At 41.2% G+C, this 25,446-nt stretch overlaps 1 protein-coding gene across 1 annotated transcript; it reads left to right on the top strand.

Annotated features, from left to right (window-relative positions):
* The first annotated feature begins 5,319 nt into the window (after nucleotides 1-5,319).
* LOC133161762 (neuronal acetylcholine receptor subunit beta-2-like) lies at nucleotides 5,320-22,775 on the top strand. The gene is made up of 6 exons (XM_061290375.1): nucleotides 5,320-6,048; nucleotides 16,867-17,012; nucleotides 17,084-17,128; nucleotides 17,335-17,444; nucleotides 19,628-20,612; nucleotides 20,907-22,775. The coding sequence occupies exons 1-6, from the start codon at nucleotides 5,994-5,996 to the stop codon at nucleotides 21,060-21,062; spliced, it is 1,497 nt and encodes a 498-aa protein (XP_061146359.1). The 5' UTR covers nucleotides 5,320-5,993; the 3' UTR covers nucleotides 21,063-22,775.
* The last annotated feature ends 2,671 nt before the right edge of the window (nucleotides 22,776-25,446 follow it).

Raw genomic sequence — 25,446 nt, 5'->3', positions numbered from 1 at the left:
GTAGCGTTCCTTCTTACACGGGGGGAGTCTGAGTCTCTGACTGAAGGAGCTGCTCAAGTTCTCCAAGGTCAGATGCAGTGGGTGAGAGGGGTTGTTCCTGATGGATGCTAGCCTGGCTAGCACCCTCCTCTCGCCCACCTCCTCAACAGTGTCTAGAGGGCAGCCCACCACAGAGCTGGCCCTCTTAACCAGTTTGTTGAGCCTCTTCCTATCCCTCTCTGTGCTGCTCGGAGCCCAACAGACCACAGCGTAGAGGATAGCAGAGGCTACCACTGAGTCATAGAAGGTTTTTAGCAGAGGCCTGCTCACTCCAAAGGAGCTGAGTCTCCTCAGGAGATGGAGGCGGCTCTGTCCCTTCTTGTAGACGGCGTTCATGTGATCCGTCCAGTTCAGTTTATTGTTGAGGTGAACACCCAGGTACCTGAAACTGTCCACGACCTCAATGTCCTGACCCTGGATGTTCACCGGTGAGTGGGGAGGTGCTCCTCTCCTAAAGTCAATCACCAGCTCCTTCGTCTTACTGGTGTTCAAGCACAGGTGATTGTGCTCACACCAGTCCACAAAGGCGCTGATGGCCGACAGGTACTCCAGCTCGCCCCCCTTAGACATACAGCCAACTATGGTTGAGTCATCGGAGAACTTCTGGAGATGGCAGATGTCAGTGTTATGCGTGAAGTCCGAGGTGTAGAGTGTGAAAAGAAATGGGGACAGGACTGTGCCCTGAGGTGCTCCAGTGCTGCAGACTACCACCTCTGATCGGCAGCCACGCAGTTGCACGTACTGGGGCCGGTTAGTGAGGTAGTCAATGGTCCAGTCAGTGAGGTGATGGTCCACTCCAGTGTCTAGCAGCTTCACTCGTAGCAGGGCCGGCGAGATGGTGTTGAAGGCACTGGAGAAGTCAAAGAACATGACCCTCACAGCGCTGCCGGCGGACTCCAGGTGGGTGAGCGTCCGCTGCAGCAGGTAGATGACGGCGTCTTCCACCCCAATGCCGATCTTGTAGGCAAACTGCAGCGGATCCAGAGTGGGGCTCACCACGGAGCGGAGGTGGCTGAGGACCAGGCGTTCCATCACCTTCATGATGTGGGAAGTGAGGGCGACGGGTCTGAAGTGGGCCGGTTCCTTGGCGTGCGGTGTTTTGGGAACTGGGACGATGGAGGATGTCTTCCATACGCTAGGCACCTTCGCCAGGCTGAGGCTCAGGTTGAGGAGGTGGCATAGAACATGGCAGAGATCATCAGCACATGTCCGTAGCAGCCTGGGGGAGATGCCATCCGGACCCGGGGCCTTCCTCTGTTTCAGCCTCCCCAGCTCTCTCCTCACCTGAGCAGGAGTGAAGGAGAGGGGAGGGGGCTGAGATGAGGTTGAAGGCCGTGGTGAGTCATTGGGGGAGATGGGTGATTGTCCATGTGGTGGGCGGGAGGGTGTTAAGTGGCCATGAAGCAGGGGGGAGTGGGTTGATTGTCCATGAGGCAGGCGGGGGGGTGGATCCAGGTATCCAGGCAATGGGAGGCTGGGGGGGGCAGCGGGCAGGGGGGTGAGAGGGAGTGGGGACAGGCCAAAACGGTTGAAGTGCTGGTTAAGCTCATCCGCCCAGCGTTGATCCCCGTTAATGCTGCCACACGCTCTCCGTCCAGAACCAGACATAGTCCTCAGGCCACGCCACACATCCCGCATATGTATATGTATGTATGTATATGTATGTATGTATATGTATGTATGTATATGTATGTATGTATATATATGTATGTATATACACGTATATATGTATGTATATATATGTATGTATATATATGTGTATATATGTATATATATACACGTGATATATTTGATATAGAAGAACCAGAGAAGTAATTGAAAAAGAAAAAAACAAGATGAACCTAGTACAACTATGTATGTATATATATATGTATGTATATATATGTATGTATATATATGTATGTATATATGTATGTATATATATATGTATGTATATATGTGTGTATATATATGTATGTATATATATATATATATATATATGTATATGTATGTATATATATATATATATATATATATATATATATATATATATATATATATATATATATATATATATATATATATATATATAAATAATGTGAGAGAGAAACACATTTGAAGGGGATTTCCCTTGTCACGGCTGTCATAATCCATCACTACCATGGCATCATACACCGACTGGGACGGACCCAAATACATGATTGAAACAGACAGACAGACAGACAGACAGACCAACAGACAGTAATGAGCAATGGAGTAGGATGGGATAGGTATCGAAGCAAGGAGGTAACATTAGGTGAGGACTTTAATCCAAAGAGGAGAAGGCGATCTTGACTTGTTTATGAAATACACACTTTGAGACATACAATCCTAACGATACAGGGACATGCATGATGTGGACAACACAAGCCTCCAGATTTTTCCATAGTCTGCTACATCCATTCACAGTCCAGGGAGCTAACAAGGGAAAAAAGGGCTTTTGTAGTATATATAGTATCGAACATACCATTCCCCATGAACTCACAGTATATTCTAATTTAATTTTAATGAATGAAAATTATTTTTGATACTGATTAAAATGCCTTTACTTTCTTGTAGCACAGATTTTAAGTGAAGTTTGACCTATAACACTTTGCACATCACATCTTCTACCCTGCGTTGCAATTCATTGCTAGAATGGTTCCATGTTTAGGCTTAGTCCATAAAATTTACTAAATATATGACCATATTACTAATCATATTATTGTTATTACTCGCATTACAATCATCATCATTATTATTGTTATGAAAACTTGATGTGCTAGATAAAAAAGCGAGGAGATTCCGGGTCAGCACGAAATTTCTCTAGAAGCGTTCACGTGATTAAAAAACAGTAAACATTTGTTGAACACAGTAAATAGAAGTTTAATCTTAAATCAATGTTTTTGAGAAAAGGGAATTTTTTTTCATATTATTGCATTACAAATCAATTATATTACAATACTTTATTTATAAAGCACTTTTGCAACAACAGCTTTTGCTGCAACAGATATTTTGTTATTGTTATTAAAAGAAATCCCACAATGTTTCTCCAGCACAATTCAAGCATGCTATGCATCACTATATCAACAGCCATTGCTGTAAAAAATATTTTTTGGGGTCATATTTGTTAAACCTGTCAACATGACCTGTTACAGGAGCTTAGAATTCAAAGAGGTTCTCACTCCCAAACCAACCTTTTTTTGATAAACTGTTAAAACGTGTACTGTCTTGGTCAACGTTTGTGTGACGCCATCCTCAGTTTAAACAATGCACTGCATGTGAATTTGGCTTTGGGGTTTGAGCAAGCCTTTTCACCACGGTACACGTCGGATGTGACATGGAAACACAGTTTATGGTGCAAATGTCAGATTTCCTCCCCATTACACGTGTTTGCTTTCCAACCCTGTCAGATTGCTGCTGGCTTTGGATTATGTTTTCACTGTTCTTTGTGCTTTTCTCCCTGAAGTGAAGATTATCTGAGAAGCTCCATAGAGGGCTGCCATGGAGACAGTGGCATCCTGTGAGGCCTTCACAAAAAAAAAAAACCCTTATATGTACTTTTGTATATGATGTTTTTTTTTTAGTTAAGCAGATTTCTCCATTGGAACATCATTTTACAAAATAGGGCATGGCCACAGGAGTGGAATGAATGGATACAAAGGTCACACTCATAGTCCAAATAAAAATGAAAGAAAACATGAGGAGTAAGTCTATGGAGTATGCAAAACAAGGGAAAATATGCAAATATTGCCACATCATTCAGATTCTGTTCACTGCATCAGAGCAATGACTTATCTTGACAGGCTACCAGTCTTACAGTCATTCCAAGAGACGCATGTCTGCATTGGTGGGCAGAGTAGCATTTTTTCCCCCTTTTCCGGCTGACTGTACAGCTGGAAGCAGCAGGGATGTGGAGTCCTTGCCCCTACTACAGCCCCTACTTACATAAATATAATAATATATAATATAGAGATGATTGTCGGACCGGTTGAATGTAAACAAACTTCAGTTTGTCATGAGCCCGTCTGTTGACGAGTAACCTCACATTCAGAGCGAGTACTTTTGACAACTCTGATTTTCATGCCGCTCTTGTATTTGCCCTCCTTAGGTTGAAAGTGTAACTAATGATGTGGCCAAGTGTAGTCAGAAAAGTCCACCATCAATAATGCTATTAAAATAAATCCCATATGAATTGAAACATTACATGAGAATATAATTAGGCCGAAAGTGGCCCAAGTTAAAACAGTTTGACCCCAGATTTTTCTTCTGGGTCTACACTTTGAGAGATGCACATTCATATGTATGTATGCATCGTATGTAGAGTCCAGATATCCTCCCTCTCCACCACAGGGTCCTTTCAATGGAGGCTAAGACATGTGCAGAGTGAGGACGCCTTGAGCCTTTCTACTCATGCAGAGATTCTCACACCCCTCCAAAATGAGCGATCAGACCTCTGACCCACCAGCTGCGACTGCATCATCATGTGCAATAAAAAGTGATGGCCATCATGGCTGATTCATCTACTCACACTTTTCTTCCTCTTCGCTTCTGCTGTAGCTTGGCATGTATTAGCTACTTGTGTTGTGCCAATATACGTACATAAACAGGATTATTTTGTTTTAGGCCAAACTATGTCCGCCCACCAGCAACTCTGCATTAACGATGGAGTGATGGGGTGTAGTTGGCTTGTTACCTGCACATATGTACTGGTAAAAATTATGTGGTGGAGAACGTGCGAGTCGTCCTGACCATCCAACTACGTGACTACTAAATATAGTGAGGGAGCAGTGACTCATGCTGAACGCCTCATTGAATCACTTGGGCAATCTTTTGGCTGCACCCCCCCCAAATCTGGAAAGCAGAAATGATGAATAACAGATTATTGTTATACTATACCTCCACAACTCAGTAGTTCTTCAGAGTTTCTGCACGTTTTTGGCAATGATCAGCAAATAGGTGTAATATATTTCGAAAAAAAATCTCTGAAATCACCTTACAGTCTTCAACAGTGGTTTCAAGGTCTTTATGTATTTATTTCTTTATTTTTACCCTTTCTGTCTTATCAATGGCTAATGTTTCTTAATTTCCGACCTTCTGCAGATTTCATATCACTTCTTGAGCACATGCTTGTTATGTTATAAAGTGGCCATCGTGTCTGACCTCATTGGCATGGGGAGGCTCTATTATCACGTGTTTCTGTTTCCGAGCCATGTGAAACCTATAAGGAATTGTTTGCTTCTTGTACCTGACGATGGCACAGTCTTCTTGACACCAACCTTCTCACTGCTGATAAGGCCCATAAGTCATTTTTTAATTTATTTAACTTGGTCAGAAACACAAACAAATACAAATTTGTTTAGGGTCCAGCGCTCTATCAAGAAACATTTAATTAACTTAATGAATCATTCCCATGATTCTTCTTTTCACTAGAGCGGGTTGGTTTTTAAATGTTCACCTCGACGAGAACATCTAATATCTTCTCACAGATCTGTCCATTTTGACCGAGTTGGCATGCAAGCGGAGCCCGGCTTCGGAGCTCCCCGGGCGGGTTGCAGAGCCATGTGAACACCGGGAAGTCTGAATCTTTTATCGGAGGCATGACAGATTGCACGATTGTGACACTGCTGTTTGCTCCTGCATGGCCGCACATGACTCCACTCGTCTACCCGCTTGCATCGACCAAGAGGACGTAAAACAAGGGGGACACGGTCCTCTTTCTAGCCGGGTGCCGCTGCGCACAATCGGTGCGCTCCTGCAATCTGACTGCGCCCAGGCAACGGTCAGTGGAGCTCTCCATGCCTCCGAGCATCAGATAGACGCTTTCCCTCAGCGGGATCCAACGCACCGACGCCCTTTATAATCCATTATTGTTACATTCCAAGTCGACAGTGGAAGAGGAGCACAAAAAATAGCGTCATCTGCAAGTTTACGCGTGTTTTCTCAGCCTCTGGACGATGGCGGTGCTGGCGAAAGCTGCCCTGCTTCTCCTGGTTGTCACCGTGTCAAAAAGTGAGTAGTTTAATCTACTTTTTCCAAATCCTTCCAAATCGGGAACGAGGGGCTTGTACTTTGAGGTGTCAATCAAAGAGGATCAAACATGTTTTGGCTGTTCCTGAGCCAAATCGTCACATGCGCGGCACCGCGTCGACTCTTTCGGGGAAGCTTAATCTTCTTTATCTCTGTAGATTGAAATAACGAAGCAACTAAGGTCAAGGGTTGTAAGAGAGGCATTGCACAATTTTTTTCCCTAAAGTGTTACTTTCTATAAGAGGAATTTTGTTGGCCACTACATTAGGACATTAGGTACACGTGAGCAATAAAGTACCATAAAGAAAACAAATATATAATGCATTAAAATAATAGAATAAAACATATCAAATAACTAAAATCAAATACCAATAAAGTGCTGGATCAAAAGACATGGACAGAAAATTCTGAAAATTATCTAGGGAGAAATTTGGACCGCCCTTGTATTTGATCTTATTAGGTTGTACAATTATGGTGGATAAATTTCACAGTTTGACAAATAGGTATAATCATGGATTGTATATATACTACATATAAAACTCCAAGTTAAGTGCATGGAAGCCCTCACTCTGTGTGGCCCCTTGGTGATACCACATTTGTGGATGGACAGAACTATGTTCGTTTCATCCCAGTGTTGTTCTCGGGCCAATAGCTGTTGCTTGACATGTTACAAATGAGCTCTCTGGCAAGAGCTGACAAAGATGATTCACTATGTTGGCACCTATTTGTATGTTGTTGCCACATCTCCTCTTGCTGATGCACGCTAAGTGTTGAAAAGTTGAGGCAGGAGGAGGCTGCAAAGCTCCACTTCTTCTCAAATGTTTGGGGTCCAGGGTCCAATTAAATATGATTACCGTTTAAATACCAAATAAATAAAATAATTCCCAACATCAAGAAAAAAAACCATTATAACAAGATCATATTTTTTAGAGGAAAATGTTGAAAAGGATAGTCAAACTTCGTAAAGAAGAATAAATTGTAATCTTTACAAAAACAATGACGTCTAGTGCATGTAGAAAGTCCACATACATATTGTTCAAATGTAATTTTATTTTATTTAAAAAACAAAAATCAGACCATGATGAATCATGTTGTTCGGGGTCTACCCTGACTCTCACCCAACAGAACAGAGGATAAGTGGTTCAGAGATTGGATGGAAATGTGATCATAATAAAACATTAAACTGACCTATAACCTGCACAGTTCTGTTTGAATCTTTCTGAGAGGGTAAATAAAAATAAGCAACTTAAGCACAATTTCCCCTGTGTTTGTTATAGTTCAATAGAACCAAATCTGAACTTTTCAGCCATACTTCTAAAAGGTACCAGAGAGTGCAATAATAAGACTGCTTATCACCAAAATCAGAATGAGAATCAGCTTTATTAGCCAAGTTTGTGCATGCCAAACCAGGAAAATACCACCATGCCATCAGAGAAGCAAGATGGTGGCTGCATCATGAAATTGGGGTGTTATTCTTTCGGTGGAGGGAATACTGAAGAGTTCCAAATCCCAGTCAGTCAAGGGAAAAAAGTCAAGAAAAGCATATTAGAATATCATGTTTAAATTTATTTGGGGTTAATCAGAGACGCTTGAAATGTTGGTAGGTTTGGTTGCTCCCATTTTTGTTTGAATGTGCTTAAGGTTTATTTTGAACACAGCAACATCTCAGTTAAAAGAATTGTGCAACAATATTATTTAAGTTGTTATTTTGAATTCCCCTCTTAAAAATAATTGTCTTTTCTATCTGAGTTTGTGGGTTATGGATCACTTCAAAAAGTTGGAAAAAAGTTTTTGAAATTTTGAAGAGATCATAAAACCGGCATATACAATAAGCGGTTGGGGTGAAAACTAGCACCTCCAAATCCAAGACTATGGTCCTCAGTTGGACAAGGGTGGAATGAGATTTTCTTCTTCGTAATGAAAAAAACGAAAATGAAACTCATGTTTGGGAGGGATATAAAAAATTCAGAATAGAGCTCTCTCAACCAAAGAGGGGCGGATCTCAACATTTTGACCTCAGATAGGCCACCTCCGATGGCCACTTACTGAATATTTAACATCACTACAACACTATACCTTAAAAGTAACCCTATAGGAAGCAAAATGTGGAACGGCATCACCCTCTTTGTCTTTTTTAAAACCTGATCAACTTCAGTTTAACACAAATTTGCTGCAAATGTCTTGGTGAAGATTCTTTGATTGCGTTGCCGTCATAGCGCATGTGAGATGATGGCATTCTTATTTTTAGAGGAAATAAATTATTGAGGATTGGAGAGTGCAGCAAGGCAGACACTCGTGAGTGTGTGCGTGTATGTGTTTGTGTGTGTATCTCTCTGCATACATGTGTGTTGAGACCTGCTGGAATTCTCCCCAAAATTTCCCCGACCCTGTGCATGTCCCAATCACTAATTAATGCAGTCAAGGAGCACACAATGTGTGGACAGTAGCTGTATCAGAATCATCTTCATTGGCTGTCAAAACACTCGAGTAATTTTTGCGCAACATTTGGAGTCAAGTCTAGTACTTTCACACAAAAAAAAATTGAAACAATATATACCGTATTTTCCGGACTATAAGGCGCACCGGACTATAAGGCGCACCGTCAATGAATGGCCCATTTTAAAGCTTTGTCCTTATATAAGGTGAACCGGACTATAAGGCGCACCATGAATGCATCATGTCAGATTTTGAATCCAAATCAAATCATTCTCCAATTTATCTTTTCTATTTCAATTTCAGACGCAACAAATTACTTTCTAATCACAAAATAATGATCCATAGTCTTTTTGATTCATGATTCATAGTCTTCAGCAGGCCACTTATGATTGATTTCATGACACAATGCTTCGGGCCAGTTTAAATTTAGGAATTTGGTCCATATATAACGCGCACTGTCGGCTTTTGAGAAAATATTTGGTTTTTAGGTGCGCCTTATAGTCCGAAAAATACGGTACGTACATTTGAGACACAGCGACTGTCTTTACTTTTGTACATTTTTCCATAAGAATAAAAAATGAGAAGTAGAATAAAAAGGATCAACTGTGCAAATGGGGCTGAGTGACACAACTACAATTACTGTAATATGGTACAGTAGAACAGACATTTCAAACACTCACTATGAAATGAGATGTCAACAATTTAAGAAGCTTAATAGCCGCTCTTGGAATGTCTGATGTTCTGGTATGCATTGTTCAAAAGTGCCTACGAGAGGGAGGAGCTGGCAAAGATGGTGTTCTAAGTGGAATTAAGTCCATGAGACTTCTGCCATCCTGGGGACCAGATTTACTGCCCCTAATCCCTGTTGGAGATTTTAAACGTCATCGACTATCATGATGCGCAAACTCTCAGCACTTGTCCTCCTCACTCAGATATCTGTTATAGTGTAATGTGGAATGATGTGTCTAGTACAATGTACCTCAGCTTTCTGGCAGACCACCTCTTCTTTGCAGTTGTCCAGACATCCCGTTGCAGGCGTCACAATTGTGACAGCCTTCAGTGTGGCCGCAAATACAAAACCTTGTGATTCTGTCATCCAAAGCTGCCAACTCACACACTTTGAGAGGTCAGGAGACGTGTATCTTGCTGATGTCAGATCACAAGTGTTTGCACAACTGGTTCAGGCTGAATGCTTAACCACGCACATATTCCTCTGCTGATATTTGGCCTGGATGACGTTGACAGGGAATCCGGCCATGCAGCTGTCAAACTTGGGTTTGCTGCCCTGTCAAACGCGACAACTCCAAGATACCCGAGGCCAGTGGGAAAGCAAACCAGTGAAATCAAATGTGAAGTGTGTTTTTCCTCTTGACAAATGGCAGCTCTCATTCAACCATATGTTTAATATAATAATAATAATAATAATAATAATAATTCATTAAATTTGTATAGCACTTTTCAAAAACCCAAAGACGCTTACAGGGAACAAGGCAAAGACATACATGAGGGGACGGGGACGGGGAAGAAACAATCGGATAAAATTAAGAAGAGGAAACCAGTTATGGGTAGGGGAGGTCATGAGCTTGGGAGAAGAGGTAAGTTTTTAGACGGGACTTAAATATGGGGAGTGTGGGTGAGTCCTGAGGGAGAGAGTTCCAGAGTCGGGGTGATGTGCAGGAGAAGACTCTGTCACCGAAGGATTTTAGTTTAGATTTTGGGACTGTCAGACGTGAAGTATTGGAGGATCGGAGGGGACGGTTGGGGCAGTAGGGGACAAGGAGCTCGGATAGTGGGAGCCAGGTGGTGAAGGGCTTTGAAGGTGAGGAGGAGTATCTTGAAAATGATACGCTCCTTAATGGGGAGCCAGTGAAGAGAGTGGAGAACAGGAGTGATGTGTTCACGGGACCGGGTGTGGGTAAGGAGGCGGGCAGCAGAGTTTTGGACTAGTTGAAGTCTATGGAGTGAGTGAGCAGTGATTCCGGTGAGAAGGGAATTGCAGTAGTCAAGCCGGGATGAGATGAAGGCGTGGATAATATATATTTTTTCCACAGATATGACAAATTGCACAGTAACTCTGATGCCTTTAAAATAATAGCCGCTATCATGCAGTGTGACAAAGCCATGAGAGTCTCTGATTGGGTAGGCAAACTATTGTTGAATGACATCATTGAACCTAAATATTTGCAAAATTATGCTTTAAAATTGCATGAAGCTTTGAATTAGTTGCATGGGTTCAGTTCAAAGGTTCACTGACCGTGTGAATGTGAGCACGAACAGTTGTCTGTCTGTATTATGCAGTGATTTACAGGCGACCATTCGCCTGTCTCTGGCCCCAAAGTCAGCTTTGATAGGCTTCAACTCACTCTCTGACATCACTGAACAGGAAGGATGGTTTCTTCTGTGCTCCCTCTACAGTAATGACGCAGAAACTACTTATAAGACACTGACAGACTTCATTTTATGCATGGTCATTGGGACTTGGCTGATTCATCTGTAGCCAGACAAAACACGCTAAATTAAGTACAGTGAGCTTATGAATATGAAATGAACCATATGCGAACGGCTTTCTAAACTACTTAGACGTTTGCATGTTAACAGAGCACGACAGGCACATCTACAATTCTAAAGTTCAAAAGCTATTTGGATCAACAGCAGAGTGTCATCCTTGAGTTGACTTACATTTGTAGTGAATACTTTGTTTTTCTCTCAAGTGTGAGGCAGATAAACCACAGTTTGGAATGACTCATTTTATTTGGAATAATAATTACAATATTAATACTAAATCAGATTTACGTATATAGCGCTTTTCTGGACACTCCACGTTTTACAGTGGATACATACTTTTCACGCAGGTGCACTTAACGAGGGAATCATGGAAAACATGTTGGAGTGCGGCCCCAAGGACTAGAGGTTGACACCTGTGACCTTTGACCATGATATTTCCCTAATGAAGTGGCCTGTGATTAGGTACACCTGAAAATGGCGGTGTACCTAATGGAGTGTCCGAATGACGTCACAGATCAAACAGCCAATCAGGAGGTGGGGGTGAGGGCGGGTGTGGCACTTTTCACTTTCACTTAAGCTTTTTCCCTAATGAAGTGGCCTGTGATTAGGTACACCTCATGGACACTACAATAGGTACACTACACGAGGTAAAAAAATAAAATAATAAATAAAGTATAGCGAACGATTCGGTGAACGATTCTTTCTTTCTTTCCTTGGCAAATCGTAAATCTACATTCTGGCTTACATAGTTCACACCAGGAGGGAGACGCAACACGTTCACTGACTGATCCGTTGATGCACGGGAAGGCAGTTCACCCATTAATTCGTTCGCAAACGGGAAAGTCAGGACTAGTTGGTGAACGGGAAGTCACGTCATTTTCTTCTTCGTTTTGTTTTACGGCGAGGTGGCACCAGCTTCAATGCACATTACCGACACCAACTGGTTGAAATGCGAAATGTTTGCTTCTCCCTAGGGGGGCCATCACAGAAAATGATTGAGAAACACTGATATTAAGTGTCTTACCCAAGGACAGGACGGTACATATGACCTAGACAGAGCAGGATTCGAACCACCAACCCTCCAGTTACTGAACGACCCACTCTAAGCCTAAGCCACGGCTGTTTGAGAAAAACATATGTATTGATTTTATTTGGAATACAAATACAAGATGTTAGAGCCAGCTAAGGTTATCAGTATTCATATTGTTTTTGTCATTTCAAATGAAAGCATAGCTAGTAATTCATGCTACAACTTAAGAAAGATCATCAAGTTATATTAAGCAACATATTTTTATTGTTTTAGGCAAATGCTTTTGTCCCTTTTGGCTGTAAATACAACCATTGACCTCTTGCCTCATCTACATTTACTTTGCGCTGTTTTGCCCCCGCAGTTTCTACTGTCCTGTCAAGCAAACATGATTTATGAATAGCAAACCAGGCTGTCACAAAGGCCCTAATAACACAAAATAACCACAAGAAAAATAGACTGAAATAGTATGAAGTCATCAAATGTTTTGACATTTGTAATATTTTTCACAGTTGTCAGCTATACACAGTTGAAAACATAAATAAGAATCATTGTTAAATTAATATATTTGTCAAAGTCAATCAAAAAGTTAATTAATTTTGCAAAGGCAGACATTTTTTGCAGCAATAATATATTGAATCCCATTAGATTGTGTACATGTAGCCATTAGTCTTGCAAATGACACAGATGTACATGTAACATTACACTTTTAGAAAATTCTGGGAATGATGTTCACAACAACTGTAATTGTGGCGAAGCACTCTCCGTCAGTGGTTCTTAACCTTGTTGGAGATACCGAACCCCGCCAGTTTCATATGCACATTCACCGAACCCCTCGTTAGTGAACTATTATTATTTTTTAAATTCAAGACATAGACCAGTGTACAAAATGAGCTGTGCATGAATATCACCTTGTTCAACGAACAAAACCAACACAATGCATGAACTCACAACAAATTACATACTGGCAAATCGGAATTTACACAATAAATCAGGTTTGTTCGGACCTCCTCGGTGGAGTCTCTGTCGAACCCCTGAGACCGACTCACCGAACCCCTCGGGTTCGATCGAACCCAGGTTAAGAACCACTGCTCTACTTATACATACGGAAAGGAAAGGGGCTCAGAAGTTTGTAATGTACAAAACTCTGGCAGCTTGTTTGAAACAAGCAACTGTCACGGAAGCTCTGTGACCCAGTCAGACTGTGTTCTGTGTTGATTACATGGATGAAAACAGCCCGGCGGTGACTGTGTCCGCTTGTGTGCGCTTGTGTGTGCCTGTGTGTGCGCTTGTGTGTGCCTGTGTGTGCTTGTGTGTGCTTGTGTGTGCTTGTGTGTTTGTGTGCGTTTGTGTGTGTTTGTGTTAAATCTGGATGTTTCTCGTTCGAGCTGCACATTAGGAGCACTGCTGATCAGCATATTGTATGTACAAAGTCTAATAAACAAACATAGATATGATATATCTATAGACAGTACTTGATTTTTAAAATCACACACGCACACACAATTATTTTATTAGCCATTCAATCGAGCAGCATGCTATTTTGCCCGAGCACCAAATTGGTGAGACCTTGCAGCACGACATTTAAACATCGCTTCACCAACTGTTGCCTTGGGCGTGTGTAAGTGTTAGTACGTTTCTTGTTGTGTGATCCTTTCCATCTACACTGGTAATCTTAAATAGGTCAACACATACCAGGAAGAATACTTTGAATATCAAGTATACTTTTGAGTTGTGTCTTTTAATCACGGTCAAGAAATCTCTTGAAATCGGTTTCCTTTTGGATTTGAACATTGTGAGAAGACTCAGTAGGATCAGAATGTCCTGCTTGCATCATCAGAATCATATAGAGGCCAAGAATATGACCCCAGGAAAAAACATTTCAAGGGTGGCACAAAAAAATAGTAATTTGTGACTACAAAAAAATCCATTTGTAGCCACAAATAGTCAAAATAGGTATAATGTGTGCATGAAATAATAATTTGTGACCACAAAATACTGATATGTGTCAATGAATTGAATATTATTTGCACAAAAAATGAATTTTTTTCCACTTGGTGTAACATGCGCACAAAATAATAAAGTACTAATTTGTCCATGCTATAAATTTAATATGCACACAAAAAGACTAACTTATGGCCACAAAATACTAATTTGTGTCCCCGAAGGAGGTCCAATGTGAGAAAGACATGCTAGTTTTTGGCCACAAACTACTAATTTCTGTCCACAAAACAGCCTTAACTCAATATCAGACAGTTAGATCAGCGATAGGATGCACCTTCCCCATCAGATGTAGTCAATTTAATTTTAGGCATTCTGAAAAAATTGGCATCACAGGATATTGATTTTACAATTGATTTCTTGGGAAAAATGCACCACATTTGCTTACAAAGACATCCGAGTTGTTCATTAGAGTGATATTAAACCCTCAATTTAGTATTTTGTGTACATTATATCATTGTGGTGGCTACAAATGAAGTTCTTTCGGCCACATTCAAATGTTTTTCCCACGATGTCATGTGTGGGACATCCTAGATGGATTTTCACCTTTCCAACAACTGTTTGTGTTTGTGTTACTTCAACCTGTTTTTGTTTCAGCCCAAAAATGTCATGCGTAACACCTCAGATGTGACATATCGCATTCCTATCAGAGGGGAGCACAGACATCTACCTGTGCGTGGCGGCAGGATCAAACCGCATGTGTTTACATGTGGCCCCGGGTAACTAGTCAGCATAGCTAATCACTTCAGACACACACATTATGCAACGCCAGGCCCCTCGACGACCCACGTTAGCCTGATATGAATGCATCGTCCCGATAAGCACTCAGCTGAGATGATGAAATTAGGGAAGTCAAAACCAGAGAAGTGGAATGTTTATTTAGAGGCAGCTGCACTCTGTGGTTTGACATTTTTGGCATGGCGTCCAATAGAATAGGATTGCGTAACAGCCGGAGGATATTTTGGCTTTATGGAATAAAATTAGTTAGGATGCTTGAGCATGCTTTTCCAAGAATTTAGTAGTTGGATTTACTTCCAAGTATAAAAAGACACAATCACTGATATTACCTATGCAGGTAATGTAGGTAAATAACACTTTTAAATGTAAAAAATAGTTAATTGATATTATAAAACCAAAATGTTTCTAATTTGAGTGTTAGGCATAATGCATCTGCGCCTCACATATTGCTACCAGCAGTCATCGGGCAGTAGGCGGGGGACACCCTGAACTGGTTCTCGGCCAATCGCAAGGCACACAGAGACAAACGACCATTTGCAAATGCACTCACATCTCATTCCAGGGGTTGCTCCATCCAGAGTGAAGGTGTGTAAGGGACACACTTTAGTTGATGGGAGGATCTGCACAGCGCAAAATAGTGCGCAGCTCCGCATGCATTTGAATATTTATTTTATTTGGCACATCGGGAGATTCTCCTATTGAGGAGTGTTTATTGTGATTTCCAATATATTACGATGAGAACATTGGGCTTTACAATGTATATGTAGAGTAGGTATTGTCTGCTGAGGTAGAAAAAAAACCAACTAATTGAAATAAGGATGTTTGGATGCAGACATGTTTAGTGTGTCAGTTGTATCAGATCAAATTATCTTGTCTGAATGAAACCATTGAGCCACATTGAAGCATTGCTCTCCTAAATGGTTGTAAACCATTTCAAACATGCTGTCATATCTGGGTAAGTGGTGTGCAACACAAAACTAGCACTTAGAGACATGTATTGTGTCATTCCATTCTTTGTAATAATGTAGCGTATAGTATGTTTATTCATGGCTTTTTAGGTTTGTGACAGATGTTTTACATCCCACCCGTGCCTTTGCATGGAGCAGCAATTTGTTGTTGCAAACAGTTACATTTTTGCAATGAACACAAATAATATACAGTAATCATCCCTTCTATTTTGTATTTGTGGTAAATATGAGTTTATTGAGTTTTGTTTTCAGTTTTATTTAGTTTCTGGACATATTTGTTGATCTTGTTGATATGAAAGACTGAGATTTACAGCAAGTCTACACATTTCTGAGTCTTTATTTCTAATATGAACAAAACGACTTCTTTCTGTTTTGGATAAGAATCAAGTTAGTTTGTTTTATCTAACGAAACTTTACTGAAATCCTGACTATGTGATGGGACCAGCTACCTTCATGCTGGTATTGCATATCCTCCGGATAAACAAAGTTGATGTGGTAATCAAAACTCCTCAGTCACAAACGTAGTGATTTCCAGGTTATTCCAAGTCGTTCGTTTTAGGTACTCAAGCTCTTGTATTGGAATCACACTCGATATGTCTTCAATGGCGACGCTAGCGTCAGTATGAATCCAACTGCCTGTGAACGTACAGTATGTTGAATGTAAAGCAGTCCCAAATACCGTATTTTCCGGACTATAAGGTGCACCGGACTATAAGGCGCACCTTCAATGAATGGCCCATTTTAAAACTTTGTCCTTATATAAGGCGCACCGGGCTATAAGGCGCACCATTAATGCATCATGTCAGATTTTGAATCCAAATCAAATCATTCTCCATTGTATCTTTTCTATTTCACCTTCAGATGCAACAAATTACTTTATAATCACAAAATAATAACCCATAGTCTTTGATTCATGATTCATAGTCTTCAGCGGGCCACTTATGATTGATTTTACGCCACAATGCTTCGGGCCAGTTTAAATTTAGGAATTTGGTCCATAAATAAGGCGCACCGGACTATAAGGCGCACTGTCGGCCTTTGAGAAAATTTTAGGTTTTTAGGTGCGCCTTATAGTCCGGAAAATACGGTAACCCAGACTTGTGTGTATGTGTGTGTGCTTGCCAGTTGCTTTGTGTGCAGAGGTGGAGGAACGTCTTGTGGGTCACCTGTTGTCGGCAGACCGCTACAACAAACTGATCAGACCAGCCGTCAACAACAGCCAGCAAGTCACCATTTACATCCAAGTGTCTCTTGCCCAGCTCATCAATGTGGTGAGGAAGATCAGCCGTGCCAGTCCTATATGTGATAATCATGATGATGATGACAATAATGTGTGTTTCAGAATGAGCGGGAACAGATCATGACTACCAATTGTTGGCTAACCCAGGTTTGTCTTGGTCTCTTTTCTAAAGTTAGGCTCTGTACATGCACATATAGAGAATACAATATAAAAAAAAAGGATGTGGACAGAATCATCATGCATCAGAATAAGCATCCATGAATGACCCAGTGGGATAAATATTTTACTGATAATGAAAATACCTGAGATGTTTGTTTTCTTAGTGTGTTTTTTCTCCCCCAAACAATCACCAGGTGTGGAACGACTACAGATTAATGTGGGACCCCAATGAGTACGATGGCATCAAGAAAATCCGCCTCCCGACACAACACATTTGGCTGCCAGACATTGTCCTCTACAACAAGTAGGGTTACAACTATTTGCAAAAAAACCCCAACAGACACAGAGCTAGACACACAAGATAAATGTCTTTGTTTCAACATTAAACACTTTTTCATTTTTTTTTTTTTTAAACTTTTGTTAAGTACAGTTTTTTTTCTGACAGACCTGCATGCCATTGTGGTATACGGACTACAGTCATTCTATATACTGGTTGTTGTAATCAATACTTGTTTGTAATATCATAACGGATTTTAATGAGGGTATAGTTGGGATATTTCTGATGCAAAGAAAAATAACAATTTTATTTAGAACACCTTCACATTTTCTGTGGTAACAATTTGTCCAAAATAAATTCAAAATGATCATGATGATAGAATATAAATGATCAAAATGACTCTTTCTGAAATAACTTTGTTGTAGAAATGTACAAAGGAATTTATTTGGTGTCATTTTAGTGTCACTTATTGCACACACTGTAGTTAGCAGAACAGTGTGTGGGTCATGCCGATATCACGTACAGTTGATAAAAAAATGTGCTACAAAATGATGGGAAACACTTTGAGACTTATGTGCTGCTATGTGTGCAAAAGGTTGGCTACTTGATCTCAAAATGTTATTTTTCTGCTGCATTGTAATGACTGATTGTGAAATTGACGACAATAACAAAATCACATTATCCTGACATTGATCCAATACTGTGTATGAGGACTGGGAAGGTAGCGCTAAACCCTGTGGTAAGGTGATGCAATGAGTAGCAAAGAGCAGGACAGGGTGAGTGAGTGAGAGGCAGTTGTACCAATATGTGGTGGGAGGAGCTCTGCAGTACCAAACATCCTGTAAAGAATCGGATCACAAATGAGAGGAGCCCAGGGGAGACAACATAAACATCAATCAAGGGCTTTGTAAAGCAATTAGGGTGACCCCACACCAAGTGACGAAATCCAATTGCCGTGTCTAGGTGGACAAGCTTGTGAATCAACACCGCCACACATTAGTATCAGCGGTGCTAAAAACCGTACCATGATGCCTCCTGGAAATGTTGATAAAAATGATGATAAATCAATCAACTGTAAATATGAGATGGGTGCAAGTTACCTGGTTGTGTGCATGGATATGTAAATATGAGATGGGTGGAGGTTATCTGGTTGTGTGGATGGATATGCCTCGTGTGTTGTGGTCAGCAGTGGCGCACCACTGTCTATGCTCTCCTGGTAGCCATGAAACTTTCATGAAGACAGATTGCTGGTCAACGTTAAGACTGCACAACAGGCAAAATTGGTCCAAATGATAGAAGATGATGGGGGTAGAGGTCACAGAATGAAGGAGAAGGTCCTCATTTTCAGTGCTCTCCTTGGCTGAACTGCCCTTGTCTTCTACCAATGGGAAGTGAATGTGACACTGGATTCCTGACCTACTTCATAATTGATGGTCTATGTATGTATAATGCAATACCTGTAGCTTTGGTCAGACCAATTCGAAAGGAACTTCTCAGCGCATTAGAGGCAGGTGTAGGGGAGATTGTTGAAATGCTGCTGATAGAGAACTTTTCCCCTAAGGATGATAACAATATTCTGAAACGCTGAACTTGGACCTGTTTTAAAATGAGCAACTGTCGAATATTCACAAAAACACTCATGGAAACTGTTAGACAGGCAAAAATCAAAATGTCTGGTAGTGTAATGGGGTGAGAGACTACTGTATACTAGGTGTGGTGGTTAGAACCAAATGCAAGAGTGTAGAATGAAGTCCTCAATTTAAACGTTTCTAGAGATATCCGCTCTAATTTGCAGTCCAAAGTACTGGAGGTCCAAAAGGAACCAGAACCTACTTTTGCTTTTTTTGCTTTATGACTTCTGTTTCGCTCCCAGAGTCAAAAGAGCACCATGTTGTGTGTGTGTGTGTGTGTAAGGCTCTGGATAGCACCACTAAGTCAGCAAGATAGGAAGGCGCTGAGCTGTGAAATATTTTACGAGTGATTAATCAAACCTTAAAATCAGATCTCAGGTGCACCGCTCGTCAATGCAAGTTGATCACCTTCCAACCCTCATGCATTGTAGAACAAGACCTTCACTAGTTTCAGTAGAGACACTATCAAAAATAATGTAGGAGGTGATGTCATAATCCATTCAGGCTGGATTGTAGGGACGTTTTTTTCATAGATTTTTTTGTGTTCTTCCTCTTAATGTTTCCCTGTCCGTCCCTCAGTGCTGACGGCACCTACGAAGTCTCCTTCTACTCCAACGCGGTGGTCTCCAACAACGGTGAGGTGGCTTGGCTCCCTCCCGCCATCTACAAGTCGGCCTGCAAGATTGAGGTCCGCGACTTTCCGTTCGACCAGCAGAACTGCACCCTCAAGTTTCGCTCGTGGACGTACGACCACACTGAGATCGACCTCATCCTCCTGAGTGACTTTGCCAGCCGCGACGATTTTAAACCCAGCGGCGAATGGGATATTGTGTCGTTGCCGGGACGCAAGAACGAAGACCCCGATGACGTCAGGTACCTGGACATCACTTACGACTTCATCATTAAGAGAAAACCTCTCTTCTACACCATCAACCTGATCATCCCTTGTATCCTGATCACATCTTTGGCCATCCTGGTCTTCTACCTGCCGTCAGACTGTGGTGAGAAGATGACGCTGTGCATCTCAGTGCTCCTGGCCCTCACTGTGTTTTTACTCCTTATCTCAAAGATTGTGCCACCCACATCTTTAGCGGTGCCTCTGATTGGGAAGTACCTGATGTTTGCCATGGTGCTGGTCACCTTTTCCATCGTCACCAGTGTTTGTGTGCTCAACGTGCACCATCGCTCCCCTAGTACGCACACCATGCCTCCTTGGGTCAAACGCGTCTTCATGTACCAACTTCCCTCCTACCTTTTTATGCGGAGACCTGGCAGATCCAACATACGCGAGACGTTCCGGAAAAAACACCAACAGCGGTCGTACTCGGAGAAGAAAGCAGGGGCGGACGCGGGGACAGGTTCTCTGGGACTGGCTGACTGCTCGTCATCCTTCTACGTCAACGAGGAGTCGGCCAAGCGCTACGGCTGGACGTTCAGCGACTTTGCCGACAACACAGAATTCAGGAAGAGGACGACACTGAAAAGCAACATCGATGTGGAGGATGCCGTGGATGGTGTGCGCTACATTGCGGACAAGATGAAGAGTGAGGATGATGATGAAGGGGTAGGCTTTTGAAGGAATGCCTCAATGAGTGTGTGATGTGCGCATAATCCTTGGTGGAAATCAATTCAATTCACAAATTAGCATCATTATCATCTTAAAAATGTTTAAAAGCACTATCCTGACAGGTCATAATTGCAGGGAGGACCCTGTCGGGCACACATATGCACGATCGGCTGTAAGGCGGTCTCCATTTGCTTCTAAAAATAGACTTACATTAAATCAAGTTAGATACTTGGCATACTGTAAATGCATCAATGATATATTTTTTTAACACTCACTTCTGTCTTCTTACAGATCATTGAGGATTGGAAGTATGTTGCGATGGTGATCGACCGACTTTTCCTTTGGATTTTTGTGTGTGTATGTGTGGTAGGAACCGTGGGCCTCTTCATGCAGCCTCTGTTCCAAAGTTACAACACACCTATTATTGAAGACATGGACCAGAACTGAGCAATGACACCCAAACTCTGGGAAACAAAACTAACAAAAAGAAACAAAAAACAACCTTAATTCCTACTACGCTTCTCTTCAAAGCGCCAGATCAATGTTTTCATCACCTGACGTTCTGATGCACCCCCTCTTCCTCGAGCACCTGTTCTGCTTCTGAACTCACTCCCTAGTCTTTTTGACTTGTGCTTGTCCTGCCATCTTCTGAACAAGCAGGAGAACTGAGATTCATTCTGAAGAAGAAATTGCTGCTTTTGTTGCTTTCCTTTGTTTGAGCAAGGTCACTAATAGTGAAGCTCCCTGACGGGTTATTATATGTTAACAATGTTGGGTCCAATTGATCTTCCTTGGTTAACCCATTGATTCTCATGATAATTTAAATTGACGCTCTTTGTCCTTGTTCACCCTAACGTTGTTTAATCGCATTTAGGTCAGGCTCTTGAGCATTAAACTTATTCAAGCTTCCATTAAGGGACCTTGCTTTATGCAGTGGGACGCAATCATGCTGAAATTTAAAAGTAGCTTCCCTAAACTCACAGTCTGGAATATCCTGTCAAGATTAATAATTCAAGCTAAAGAGGGATTCAAAGGAGAAAAAGCATGTCCAAAGCCTATAGTCCATGTACTATTACAGTGTATTGTACATTTTCTTGTTGTGTCCCAAGATGTTAGCAACTATTTTGACTTTGCCAATCCATTAGTGGAGATGAATACAAATTATGGCGAAGGTTGATGATCTATACAAATCAAAAGTTGTGTTAAATGGTGTTCACAATGTTCTTCACTTGCAAAAAAATATATATATATTTCTACTCCCAACAATCTGTTTCCAGCATGGCACCAGTAAGATCAGTTATGAGCAAAAAAGCAGACAAAATATTCCAGCAGTAACTAAAGTTTCATCATAAGTGCATCACAAGTTTTGCCTCAACCTGTGCACTGGATATCACCTCGTATACCCAGATAGCATGTTAATAACTCTTACTGTGAATCGGATCAAACCTAACCATGAGTGGCTCAAGATCTTGTTCTGACTCTTTTGTGAATTATTTTCTACTCTCCTTGCTCCACATGCATGAAACAAAACCCTAGTTTCCTTTCCCAAGAGCCCAAAGACAAAAAACAGATAAAGACATTAAAAACACACACATCGTGCCAGTAAGGGAACTACCAATGAGCCTCACAGAAGAAGATCACCTCCATGCGTTCTCTCCCAGTAGCACACATGCTGTAATATTACTGAGTCGCACAACCATTGGAAGAGCAATTTGTTTCACTCTCAGATACACACAAGCTAGTTTGTGGAACCAGACTGGTGCACACCAAGCCGAGGGACTGCTTGCAAAACTGATGATCTTAAGCTTCTCATTTTTTCTTCTAAATGGTTCTAAAAAATAATATTTTTTTACGACCATCACCGAGGAAATTACAGCAATAACATTCTATACTGACAGAAACAAAGAAGCCAAACAGCTTCACCTCCCTCGTTTGCTTTTCCTGTCTAGAATTCTTGTCTGTTCTCTGAGATGCATTCAAGTTATTTCTACAAAGAAGTGTAAGTTACTGTCATTACATCTGTTGCTGAGGCTAATGTGAGTAAAAAAACAAACGTGTGCTGCATCTTGTGCTGGTTTCATTTGAAGTCATTTTGTCTGTCTTGTGGATGGATGTAAGGAAACTGAGTTGATGTCAGTAACTAGATCAATAAAGCAGAGTGGAAGCAACGCGCTGATGTGCTGAAACATTAATTGTTCATTTGCTTCTGCATGACTTGACTCAGCAATATAAAAAGAGGCATCACACCATTTAACTCTGCTAATGGCTTATTGTAGTTGCACAAAGGTTTCTTGTCCACTGATCGCAATTCTCTATCGATCTTCATCAAACTGCCTTGTACGTTTATCTGCTAGCCATCCATCCATTTTAAATACTACATGTTTTTATCAGGGTCACAGATGAACTGGAGCCCATTCCAGCTGACTTTGGGAAAGACCATATCCAGCCAATCGCAGTATTATCAGGTATCTCAGAATTAATTTGGTTGATTTTGAATGGCTTCTGACACAAGAGATAGGTCCGATGTACCAAAAGAATATTGTCTGGTATATTATGAAAGAAAACTTCTGACGTTGAAAGAATGATAATATTAATCCTCCACATAGTAGCTCCAGGAAGTTAAAAATGCTACAGTTTGCTTTTTATCTGGAACATGTAGGCAATGAGGAACAACATACAGCCTTGGAACAGCAGTCCATTTTGTTTGAAGAGTGCAAAACTGCAGACATTATTAAATTCGCTACAAGTGAATGATGTTCAATATTGGATGGCATAATCCTTTCTTACAATAACTGCATTAAGCCTGCAGCCCATCGACTTGATCAGACTGTCGCATGTTTTATTTGAAATTCATTTCCAGGCCTTTACTGTAGCCTCTTTGAGTTTGTGTTTGTTTCTGGGGGTTTCTCCCTTCAGTCTCCTCTTCAGTAGATGAAATGCATGCTCTTGGGTGAAGGTCCATTGATTCACTTGGCCAGTTCAAGACATTCCATTTTTACCCTGATTTACCCTTTGTTGTATTGGCAATGTGTTTGGGTCATTCATTGTTCTGCGGCAAGATGAAGCTTTTCCCGATTAGTTTGGATATATTTTTTCTGTAAATTGGCAGATAAAATTGTTTTGTAGACTTCAGAATTCCTTCTGCTGCTGCCATCATGAGTTACATCATCAATAAAGACCTGCTCCAGAAGCAGCCATGCAAAGCCAAGCCAAACCAAGAGATTACCTCCACCATACTTCACAGATGACCTTGTGTGTTTTGCATCACAAGCAGAACTTTTCATTCTCCATAATTTGGCCTTTCCATCACTTTGCTAGAGATTAATCTTGATCTCATCAGTCTCATCTCTGTAGTTCATTGCAAAATCCAATCTGGCCTTCTGATTCTTTATGCGAATGAGTGATTTGCATTTTGTAATATGGCCCATGTATTTCTTCTCTTGAACTCGTCTTTGAACAGTGGATTGTTATACTTTCACCTCTGTGCTGTGGAGGATGGCAGAGATGTCACTCACTGACTCTTGTCGTTGGGTGTTCTCCACAGATCACAATACTTATGCTGCCTTACTTCTCTAAGATGTTCCATCCCTACTCGTGTGCCCAGTGCCTCAACGGTTGTTTTGTGAGTTGAACAGTGTTGTTCAGTGGTAAATTCTCTTAACATGCTGACATTTTACAACCTCTTTCAGTATTTGCATCATGTGCTCCTTTGACAATTTTGTAACAGTAGGCTGCATAACTTCACTTTCTGTTAACTCAAGTCAGTGCAATGCTGACAACACACACATGCACGCAATTATAAGACTGGAAAATCTTGTGTTCTTTCGCTCTTTTTATCAGATAGAAAATGATTTCTAAAACTGTGACGGCAAGCCCAAAATGGGGCCTGAAGGCAACATACAAATCTGGATATTTATTGGCGTCACTCCACCACTGATCACGTCACGTTTACACAATTCCTTGTGCTGATGCTAATCCGTGTCAGTGATGGCCCCACAAGAGCAGTAATGTGAAGGCACACACACAAATACACATACAAATGTGTGGCAAACAGCGACATAATCCCACAAATGTAGTGACAGCCGTGGAACTGGAGTCGAATTCAGCAATTATAGCGCAAAGTTGTACTTGCACATTTCTCTGTGCATGACACATAAATAAGACTCTTGACGTTTGCCTGCATTTTCATTAAAGCAGCTTCTGAATGAAGATTGGGAGTGACAACTGCCTCATGGTGTTCAAAATATATTTTGGTGAGCATGTGTATCAATGAGGAATTTTTGTCTTTTCCTTTACAAGAGCTATACTGTAAGCACACTTGGGGGTCTTTGATGTGAATTAGTGTCAAACACACTCTAATCCTTGTAAAGATAATAATAATAATAATAATAATAATAATAAAATGACAGAAAAGAGGGCATTGGTTTAGTTCTAGTTGAGAAAGGGAGAGATATTGAAGCCTAGTCATAAATATGGATGCCTGTACTCCTTGCAGTCAACATTAAGGACCTCTTCATGTCTTGAATTAATCAATAAGTACCGCAATGCTTACAGTACATGTACTGTATGTGTATACATCCTATACAATTTGTCAACACATCTCATCTTTCATCTTAGGACCCCACTCAGCAAATACACGGAGTATATGCACGCATACGTTCGTTCACATGTGTGCATCTCCCGAGCTGTCTGGTGAGTGTCAGCAGTTAAATATAAATATGACATGCGTACATACAGTACATTCATGCATGGGTATATTCTGCCACTGTGATGCAACCTGGCGAGTGTCTGCAGTTTGATGTGTTTCCTGTAGTCCCCCGATGCCGTCCAT

The sequence above is a fragment of the Syngnathus typhle genome, linkage group LG1 (assembly GCF_033458585.1).
Source record: "Syngnathus typhle isolate RoL2023-S1 ecotype Sweden linkage group LG1, RoL_Styp_1.0, whole genome shotgun sequence".
Taxonomy (NCBI): Eukaryota; Metazoa; Chordata; class Actinopteri; order Syngnathiformes; family Syngnathidae; genus Syngnathus; species Syngnathus typhle.
This window is presented reverse-complemented; position numbering and strand designations above follow the sequence as displayed.